At 46.2% G+C, this 10,849-nt stretch overlaps 2 protein-coding genes across 2 annotated transcripts in view; one reads left to right on the top strand and one right to left on the bottom strand.

Annotated features, from left to right (window-relative positions):
* bri3 (brain protein I3) overlaps positions 1-4,812 on the top strand; it is an 8,795-nt gene extending 3,983 nt beyond the window's left edge. The window contains exon 3 of the mRNA XM_008295952.1: positions 3,519-4,812. Within this exon, the coding sequence (XP_008294174.1) occupies positions 3,519-3,651 (133 nt within the window). The 3' untranslated portion in view covers positions 3,652-4,812. The remainder of the gene's footprint in view (positions 1-3,518) is intronic.
* LOC103367811 (brain-specific angiogenesis inhibitor 1-associated protein 2-like protein 1) overlaps positions 4,144-10,849 on the bottom strand; it is a 32,499-nt gene continuing 25,793 nt past the window's right edge. The window contains exons 12-14 of the mRNA XM_008295953.1: positions 10,566-10,779; positions 5,833-5,879; positions 4,144-5,755 (exon numbers count right to left, since the gene is read on the bottom strand). Coding sequence (XP_008294175.1) covers positions 5,683-5,755; positions 5,833-5,879; positions 10,566-10,779 — 334 coding nt within the window. The 3' untranslated portion in view covers positions 4,144-5,682. The remainder of the gene's footprint in view (positions 5,756-5,832; positions 5,880-10,565; positions 10,780-10,849) is intronic.

Raw genomic sequence — 10,849 nt, 5'->3', positions numbered from 1 at the left:
AGATTTATTTTTGTCATCTGGTGCTCTCACGGCTCCATAACAGAGGGCAGCGCTGAGAAATGAGTCCACGTGTGATGGGAGCAGAGAAACACCCAGAAACTGGTTTAATTAATTTAACAGCAGCACTGACTGGACGTCATGTCAACACTCGTCTGTTATTCAGCTCAGTTTGTTCCCCCTACAGAGTACTCCATATCAGCCCTGTGTTTCTAACGGACCTGAGTTGGTTCGGTTCTGGTCCTCACCGGGTCGCTGGCGGCTCCTGAAACCAGAGTGCACAGAAGCTGTAACCTGCAGCACCGAGTGTCGACCCAAACGAAACCAGCTTTATTATGAGAACAACACCAGAGAGTTAAATCCAGTTCTGCATCACAGAATGAGCTATGAAGGTGGTAATTAGAGTCCATTCATCAGGATTATTTCTGTTTAACCAACCCCCTGCCAACAACACACCCATAGCTATGACTCAGCGCTTTCCAAAGGAGCTTTTATTTCCAGGGTTTGAGTCCAGGTTGATGCCTTGCGCTGCCTAATTCCTAATTCCTGCCTCGCTGCTCCACACGGTGCCGTCACGAGACCACCGTTAGCGTCGTGTTTACTGTCAGCCCGGATTAGAGCTGCTCAGAGTCCCTCCTGCTAAACAACCTGCTGCTCTTTTCTCTCTTTACTTTAAATCTTTAAATTACGGCAGCAGGAGCCAAATCACATCTTGGTGCAGGTCGGACGCTTCTAGGCGGCTGTTGCCCTCCAGTAGGGTGGACAGGAGCAACTAGTCCAGTCTTTTGTTCTGGTTCTTTGTTTCTGGAATGTTAAAAGCTTTTTGTTTTGTTTTTTTAAAGTCCTGGTCTGAGCTTGCTTTATTATAAATGTGAACAAAATGAGTGAAGAAATCGCAGCGCTTTGGTTCCTTTTTTTCGTTTTTAGAACAAGTTCAGACTCGGTGTGTTGTTGATGGTTAGTCGCAGAAAATGTCAGAATATAGACGATAATATTCAGATAAATGTTCACTTTAGAAGAACAGCAGCAGCGGAAACGACAGTTAATTAAAAAACTAAAAAAAAATCACTAACTCTTAAAAGCACATGCAGAGGAAATGTTTGGATTGATTAAAACTATAAACCATTCTTCTTCTTGTTCTTATTATTATTTATTTTAACTAGAGGCCATTTGAAGGGACACGTGCACATTGTTCAGACTGGATCCATCTACACACTGTTAAATAATATAATGAGAATAATTAGCTTTATTAATAACGTTTATTATTCGTATTTCAGAGTGACTGTTCACACAGACGCTCCTACAAAACCTCTCACTTTGTTTAAATTACTGACCAGCCTCAGGATTCGCTGCTGAAAGTCCAGCATCAGCCGCTCGTCCACATTCATTCATCTTTATGTAGCTTTTAGCGTTTTACAGACGATTTCATGGAAGTGAAGGAGAGTGAAAACAGCAGCTGCATTATTTCAAGTCAAACAGGCGACAGCGGAGGTCGTTCAAGCTGCCGTCACTAAACCTTCTGGTTCCAAACTGCTGCTTTGCTGCATGAACCTGCTCAGAGATGGATCCAGCAGAGCCCACCTCCGTCCCACATCAGGTCCTCCAGCTCCAGTCACGTCCTGAAATCTAGTTTTTTACCTCGTTAACATTATAATGTTGTCAAACAACAGAATTTCCACCTTAAAAAGTCAGATTCAGACTTGTGGGGTTTAGAACTGAACATGGACCTGAACAGGAACCGATCCGGACCTTCTGCATCATTCATGTGTTTATCAGTAGTTCTACAGTTCAAACAGATTTAATTCAATTCAATTTTATTTGCATAGCGTGGTTTACAACACGTCATCGCACAGCGCTTAGCGTAGTCAGGTATGGACCTCACAGGTTTAACAGAGAACCCAACAAGCCAGAGCAGCCTCTGGACTCCCTCTGAGCAAGTGGTTGGCAACGGTGGGACGGAACCAAAACCCTGGGAGAAAACCTCCGGCAGAACCAGGCTCAGGGAGGACGGCCATCTGCCTGGACCGGTTGGGTGGGAGTGGGGATGGGGTGGGACAGGATAGCAGATGGAGAGCAGCAACAAAACAGAACAGTAGATCTGAATCTAAGTGTTCTGGGGGTCGGTGAGGCCGGCGGCTGGAGGTCAGAGACGTGAAGCTCCGGATCCAGAGACGTCTGCAGAGATCTGCATCGAAGCCTCTTTAATGCAGGATTCATGCATTTTGTTTTAATGGGAAAAACTCTACAGATAAACTCTGACACACAGAGAGGAGTTTTTAGGCATTTATGAGAGCTGGACTTTAGTTTATAGAGTTTGGACCCAGAGTCACAGATACTGATGATATCATCCAGACTTTAAAATGCAGCCACACCTCTGGAAGGACTCTGTGATTCAGACTTTATTAAGCATTTTATCAAATCAGGAGGATTGCCAAGAAGAATAAACCTTTGTGTTTATTCAGTTGTGCACAAACTCTGATCGATGCTTTTGTATCAGGACACTTAGATTATTGTCATTATTTCCAGAAGTGTGTCAGCCGCCTGCAGCCAGCACACCAGATGTTCTTAGAAGAACTGGAGGACATGAGCACACGTCTCCATTCTGGCCTTGTAGTTCTGTTGTAGTGATTTTAATTGTTCGTTGCTGGTTTTGAAATCCCTTCTCTCATCATGAAGCCGCTGATGACGGCCTCAGACCTCCATGTTCTCCGTCCTCAGGTGGCGCTCCGGCACCAGCAGGGCGTCGGCCGCTCACGTTCCACAGGTGTTGAATAACCTGCTGGGAATCAGACGCGGCGTCCTCTTTTGTTTTTTTAAAAACAAAAAGGCTTTTAATTCTAGTTTGTCTTCATGCGGTACGATGTGTTATTCAGATGTCTTTGAGTTGTTTTATTCCTCAGAACCTGTCGGCAGCTTAGAAACGTGTAAAAACTGCACCAGTTATCAGAAAGAGTCGACTTTCTTCCTTCTAACTCTGTGACGCTGTTCTGGCAGTAAAACTTCACCAAACCCAAATATTGGATCTATTTATTCTACACGTCTTATTTAAGAACGTTCTGCACTCTGTGTTCCAACCAGAACACAGAGTTCTGCTCTCCTCACCTGTAGCCTGCAGCCCGTGTAGGAGACGGGATGGAAACATCTGGAACATGTGGAGCCAGGTTTCTCTTCAGCACCACTGGAAGCACCTGTGGGCACCTGGACATGTTGATCCGAATCAGAATCGAACCGCAAACACGGAATTTGACTCCAGTGAAAAACTCAGAATCTAACAATAAGGTCGTAATGAGGGGACCGGATTCAGGTCTTTGTAGAATCATCAATCAAAGAAAATCAACTTTAGTTTTCCTGTTTTATGATTTATGACGTTCTAATGTGAGTTTTGACTGCTTTGGGTCGTTACTGCAGAGGCCCAACACGGTGAGTTCAGAGGGTCGGAGTCGGGTCCAGATGTTCTGGACGGCTCCTCTGTGGGAGGACTCTGAGCTTCATGTGACTCTGCTTCCTGCTGTTCTGTGCAGAGTGGGCGTCCTGGAGGATGACTTCACCTGCCTGGGGATCCTCTGTGCCATCTTCTTCTTCCCTCTGGGCATCCTGTTCTGCTTTGCTCTGCGTCAGAGAAGGTGTCCCAACTGTGGCGCCACCTTCGGCTAGAGGGACCAAACTACAGCTGCTGCACACGCTTCTACACACACACACACACACACACACACACTCGACCCACCATGTCTGTGTCTTTTATTTTGTAATCTTTTCTTAATATTGCACATTGCTGTACAACCAACGATCTAGATATTACCATGTGAGTTTTTGTTTGAGGCACGTGTAGAAATCTACTTCTGCTCGCTGAGGAAACGTTCTTGCATCTGTCCAGCTGTCGTCAGTGCCTTCACTACATGCTGCGTGATGATCATCCACCAGTCATGACTTCTTCTCTAGGTTTAGCTCAGTGATCCGCTGGTCTGAGCAGATTCCTTCGTGTTTTGTCGGGTCGAGCCGAGGCCCGTAGAGCTCCTGGCCTCAGCTCGCTCCCTCCTTTTTGTATATGCTGGGTCACCTGCTCTTGGATAACATTGTGCTTAGTAATATCATGCTCAGATCACTTTTGAATTAGTTTTTAGGAAATGCAAGCCTTGTTTTTTTTTCTAATCGTTTTGTTCCTGTTTTTGGTTCGTTGTGTCACACGGAGCAACACGTAGAACCGGTTCAGAAAGACGTGTGGAGGTCCTCGGACTGTCCAGCTGAAGCTGTGTGAGGCAGGAAAGCGTTTGTCTGTTTTTGTCGATTTATTTCTTGGGGCCATATTTGCACTGACCGTTCGTCTGATGATTCTTCTGCTGGGTTGTGCTTTTCCAGGGCCGATGCAGACCTCAGGTACAAACAATCTGAAACGCCCTCGACTTTACAACCTCAACCACTGTTTGGTCTCGTGCTCACTTTCAGAGAACTCTGGTGTCAAAGCGCAGACTCCTCCTTTAATGAGTTGAACTTGTAGGAAGCATGCTGAAGAAATCTCTCAATAATGTGTATAATCTCTGGATTTTTACCTTCTGTGACAAGTCAACCTGCCCCGATCCTCCCAGCCAGACAATCAAGCCAGAATGTGTCCTCGTATCTGCTGTATCTCCGTGTCTACGTCTTCCATCACATCAAGATGTTCTAAAACTGTCAACGGCAGAAGAGAAGGAGATAGAACTGGATGGGAGGGCTTTCAAAAAAGAATCTTGCTTTAGAAAACACACTACGCACGCTGTTATGATTGAGATTCTTACTTTTTATATATGAGTTACTGTAATTAAAAATGAATGCTACTCATGTTGTGGACGTCTTGCTTCCTTTTGTCCAAACTAATGAACGCATCGTGAGGTCAGTGATGCACTGTGTGGATGACAAAGTGAACGTCAAACTGAAGAAATAAATCTTTATTTTTCATACAGCAAATTCTACCAAGGGTGTAACGTGGGCCAAAGGCCAAAAAAACCGAGCGTACACTGGACTCGCCACGTGTTGGGTCTGAAACGGGAGCGACTGCAGCTCATGTGTTAAAGATGCAGCAGGTATGTTACAGCAGGTGTGTCTGTGTCATTAAGGCAGAACTCCTGTTTCCACACTACGAGACGTTAAGCTGGATGGCAGAGGACAGCATCGGCTGTGCAAATGTATGTACAGGAGGACAAAGATCCCTCTGTGCCTTTTTGGATTCGTCTCTTTAAGTCTCTCCAGTCGACAACGTGAGCAGAAACATCGTCGCGAGGACCTGAAGGTGAAATGCAGACGTCCTCTACGTTCTTCTGCTGTCCTGTGGCAACAGAAAAGATTTCTAACAGTCATTCTGACAGTGAAGCGACATCAACAGCATAAATACGTCGGGATTTTTCTTAGACCGTTTTTATTCATCTATATCTCTATAAGTGCAGGTAAGAATGTGGGCTTTTAAATCTCACCACCACAGACGGGGGGACAAAAATAGACATTATATATATATCATAAATATATGAGCATCTGTTCGGTAAATAAAACGGTCCCAAAGTCCTTTCATGTAGGAGACCGGAGCAGGAAGGGGATCCAGATCAAATGGCATGTTTCCCCCCCAGAGCCCAGTTTTTGTCGAGCTCCGTCCAGACGCTGCTGGCGGATGAAGGAAGCTGGACAAGCAGAAACGAGGCGTGTAGAAATGTGGACGGGTCAGATGGCCGGCGCAGAGCGGTCGTTGGTGACGGTGGGACGTAGCCGGACCGTGGCGAACGGGTTCCCTCCCCTGTCAGAGCACAAAACCGCCGATGAGCTCAAGTGTGTGAGAAGCAAATCAAATCGTGGTACCGGTGCTGGACTTACGCGAGGTAGGCAGGAGGAGGTCTTGTGACGCCGTTGGGCTGGACGGCCTGTGGAGGAAGCAGACACGGTGAGTCACAAGGCCAACGGTAATGCAGTTACACGAGGACACATCTGCTCTCAGTCACCACATTTACAGCCGCTGATGCGTTTACATGTGTGTGTGACGTGCTCGTTAACCCAACACACACGTATGTGGCTGCTGAGGGATCGGACACGCTGGACGGGCCGGAGCGCGGGAAAACAACGTGCTGCGTCACGTCACGAGACGGCACGTGGAACCTGGATCTTCTGGAAATTCAAGTCGAGTGCAAAAAGTTTTGACAAGTCAAAGCGAGTGCAGCTGTCTGGATGTCGACGTGTCCCCTGCAGTTCGCTCGAGGCATTCGCTGCTTTTAACAGTGAAAGATAATTTATTTCAAAAGAGCAAACATTTACATATTTTTGCAGATTAAAAGCCAAATTTATTTACTTGGATGCTCTTTAAACGTCAGCGGTGCAGTCGCTGCTTCTCCCGAGGTCATTACAACAAAAATAACCACAACAATTTCATGACACTTTGCAACCCACGTAGAGAAGCATGTAAGGCTTAAAAGGATCCACAATAAAAGGAAGTGATCACCCACACCTGGATTTATAATGACAGCATCTTAAGTTTGTGACTCTGCATGAGAGAAAACACAAAACTGAAGTCAGCTTATACGTGTAGACACACATATTAAAACACACAAGAACCTGAGTGTGTTTCCATCAGTGTCAAGATGACTTTGTTCTGCTACAGCGTGAAAAATGTCTTATCTTGCTTTCATTTACTGTTGGTGATACCAAAACCTAGACTTGACCAGAATCTGAATGTGCTGCTCACCAGAACAATATTTACCAGCTATCACAAAGCAGCTCTGATGTGCACACAGCAGACGGACTGTAAACCTGCTCGCAAGACAAAAAAACGGAACCCAAATTGCTTCTCTTTGTGGAAACAAGCTGCTCTGGATCCAGCCTGCAGTACAGCAGAGCTCCACCAGAGGTCAGGACTGGACCGAGGTACGGTCGAGTAGTGACCAAAGGGTTCCCACAGGATCCTGACGGCTCACGTCTGTGCTCCTCTGACAGATATTGGATCAGAAACTCTTTATTTAAGAGGATGTTTATTCTCCAAACAACATTTGCTTTAATCAAACTCTGGCTGCAGTTTAATTCATCCGACAGCAGCCCAGTCTCCACCTCTGCCAAGTATCACCAAAGCTTCTTTCCTTTTTACCGATACTGCTCTTAACCCTCTTCCCCTTTATCGTTGTCCATCTCTCAAACCACTGTCTCTCTGTGTCCTCTGAATACACTCATTCCTGTGACTTGTTATCTCATCCTTCACATGCAGCACTAAAACCAGTGAGGGTGCATTTTTTCTCACGATGACGGAGCATTCCAGGGTAACCCCACCTCCCCCGGCTCTCTGCTCCACTTCCTGCTCTCTCATCTCGACTCGTCTGGACCAACCTGCACCACCGACAGACCAAGGCTTTGCTGATACACATTCCAGTCAGGTGCTTCACACAGAGCAAGTGAAAGAACTGTAGAAGTTAAAGCCCTTCTGCTGGAAGCCCACTCCTCCATATGCACTCAGAGCTAATTACCTGCACAGCACACATCATTATGGCAGCAGTACTCGTGAAAACTGCAGCCACAAGTTGCTAACTAACCAAATACACGTGCACAAACATGTGCGCACACCAACACACAAGCTCAGCCGCCCACTCACACACATAAACCGGAGTATTATAATCTACTGTAGCCGTGGAGAACTTTTTCCCACACGCGAGGCTATTCTGGGATGTGTGCATACGTCTGTGTTGTGAGGACAGTTACTGCAGGGCTTCGTGAGTCACACGGAAGGAATAAAGTTCCCTGGAAGTGACCCTTGTTTGTCCAGGAAGTGGAGGCAGCGGTACGAGCGTTCAGATGTCGAGATAAACACACAAACAAGAGCGACTGGAAGAATGAGGAGAGAGTGACAAAGAGGGGAGGCTGGTGTCAGGTTCACCCAGAGTGGAATTCCAGCATAAAGCCGAGCCAGCGATGGAGACCGCCGGCGGATGTGGACTGACAGGCCTGGCAGCGGGCGCCCTCGCCAGCTACTGTCTCTACTACTGTGGCCGAGGACCAAATGAGCGGTAAATAATGAATACAGGCCAGAAAGAGGAAAGTATCTCCATGTGCCATCTGACCGACGAACCTCTAACTGGGTCAAACATCACAAACCAGCAGAACCAGCAGCGGCTCTGAGCTTGTTTTGTCGCTGTAGCTTCACTGTTTCCTTCTCGCTGGATCTGCTGCGAGTATATTAAGGATGGAAAGATGCAAAAATAAACAAATGTTTGTGAAGTGTGACCCAGTTAGAGAGTTGTGAAGTAGGTCGATCATGCAAAAAGTGAGGAACTTCAGGACAAAGTTTGATACGTGATGTAACAATCTTAAGGAAATTAATGTAAATCAGGAGCGCGCTCAGTTGAATTTGTTAGCAGGAGCGAGGAGTTGGTGACTGTGATGCCAGGGTGGTGCACATTCTGCACAACAAGCATGAATAAGAACAAACGTGAGCAACATCCCACCAGGCTGACGGACACAAAAACGCCGCAGAGTTCAGAAAAGCAGCGTGAAGCAGTCTGTGCAGAGGTTGTGTAATCGTAAACAGGCCGTGTGCATCTGACCCTGATGTACCGCAACGCATTTACATCCATCCAGCAGAGGGGAACCAGAAAGCTTTCGTAGAAGGAAAACCACAACGTTTGCCTACAGCTTTGCATCGTATGCAAACGTGAAGGAGCTGCTGGACTCGTCATGATGTCGCCCAGGTTGACCTTTACGTTCTCACGTCCATCCCAGAGGTCCTGCCTCTGACTGGAGCAGATTCTCCAGAGACCCATCATCAGACACCAGGGACCACAGCAACAAGAACAGATGTTACAGCTGTGAGCTACTTGGTTTGTGTCTCCATCCCATAAAAGCATATGAGCATAAATCCTGCATGTTTGGATAATACGACAGTTTTTAGATTAAAGTTTCTGTTGACTTCCTCAAAGCATGAATCGGCTCATGTGGGGAAAGTCGGGCCCCACATGCATTAACACCTACAGCTGCTAAGTTACTCTAAAGACCAACTTTGCCACAAATCAAACTCTATTCCTGATATTATCGGACACTAAGCAGGACTGTGTCGCTGTATTTATTGATCCATACAACATCACTAACACTGCAGACTATCGCTCTCCTTTGAGATGCTTAAAAAAAATTGGATTTGACAAAAAAAGTTGAAAATAAGCCGTTGTAGCCAATAGCTCCAGTGTAGCTTTATGAGCGCGGTGTGCCACAGGGTGCTACTTTAGGACCACTTTCATTTATAGTTATAGTGATTCAGATGTTAAGACCAGGAAATGCAATATTTTATATGTAGAAATACCTTCTGATTCAAAACATACATGTATGTGTGGTTTTCATGCTGTTCAGGAAACTTTAACTGATCTTAAATTAACTCAGAACTAAACGTTGATTTACACTGAAGTAAATACTCCTACCTTTAACATCAGATGAACCAGAATTCACTCTAAATACCTTGGTTTCTAGTTTGGGGACAAATTGTGCTTTTATAAAAACAACGAACTGAGTCCTTCAATGTAAAACTGGACTTTTTGTTTTTTTATAGAAACCAGGCGCGCATTACGCAGAACTGCAGGATGCATATTGTTCCATCAACCTCTTTATTGGTTGCGGATTACAGTGATGTAGTTTTTATTCATCTTCTCCCTCTATTCCTGAACCTCTTTATCACTGTTCATCAGTCAGCCCTCAGGTTCATAACTGGCTTTAGAACACTGTTATATTCTGTATATGAGACTGTTGGCTGGCAGTGGAGGCTACAGCATCACATTTTATTCAACTAAAGATCAATTTCACACCATACGAGGTCCCAAAACTACCAGCTTCTAATTATCATGCTCCACATACGCGGAACATCCGCAGAAGCAAAGAAATTAGGTACGCTATTGCCTTCTAATCAATTTAAATCCCTTTTGACTGACACAAGTGAATTAATGCTGTCCTTCATGCTGCTTCATTCGCCCGCTTGTTGCATAACTTGTTGATATTTATGACTTTCGTGTCATAAATAGCTTGAGCTTCAGAGAAAATCCCTGCTTTGTGTGTTGCTCAAAATCTGATATTTGGTGTCTATTTTAGTAGAAACTTAAAGGGTATGACTTCATCTAACACATAAAACATGACGCTACAGCCTAAATGAGCCAGCAGTGGGTGCAAATACCAAAAACAGACACTAGTCTGTCCGTGTGACACTGTCCCCGAGTCCCAATAATCGATTTTTTATTGCCTACGTGAGCCGAACATGGTCAGGTTTCCAGAAGACACATAAAGAGCTCATCTGACACCACCTCCAGGAGCCCAGATAAGGCTGCACACTGAGGTACAGTAGCAACGCTGCAGCAGGTATCAGGTGAGACGTGAACTCGTGATGCCAGTCACATCACGGCGATGCCAGTCACATCACGGCGATGCCAGTCGCATCACGGCGATGCCAGTCGCATCACGAGGCCATGACAGCAGGAAGGTCTGGCAGACGGCAGCAGGTTGACCTGGGCTGACTGTGTTTCTTAGAACCATCATTTATGGGGTTAACTCTTACAAAACCTGGACTCAAGTCAGATGAATGACCCGCGCTGACTGACCGTGTTGTGATCGGACAAGGAGGATGAGGCAGCCGAGGGCGTCGGGGAGTGATGGTGGTTGCTGATGGTGGTGACGGTGTTGGTCTTGACGGTGTTGCGTGGCGAGAGGTCGCAGTAGTCGGCCGGCGGCAGCACCATGGTGGCCTCGTCGGTCTCCGTGTCCTGGTGATGCAGGTTGACCACACTTCTGCTGCGGTACGGGACGGCAGGCTCGCTGTGGAGGGGCAGGAACAGGAAGCAGAAAAACAAAGGAAGGAGAAGAAACGATGAAGCAGGAGGAGAGG

Source organism: Stegastes partitus, unplaced genomic scaffold (genome assembly GCF_000690725.1).
Source record: "Stegastes partitus isolate 25-593 unplaced genomic scaffold, Stegastes_partitus-1.0.2 Scaffold1090, whole genome shotgun sequence".
Taxonomy (NCBI): Eukaryota; Metazoa; Chordata; class Actinopteri; family Pomacentridae; genus Stegastes; species Stegastes partitus.
This window is presented reverse-complemented; position numbering and strand designations above follow the sequence as displayed.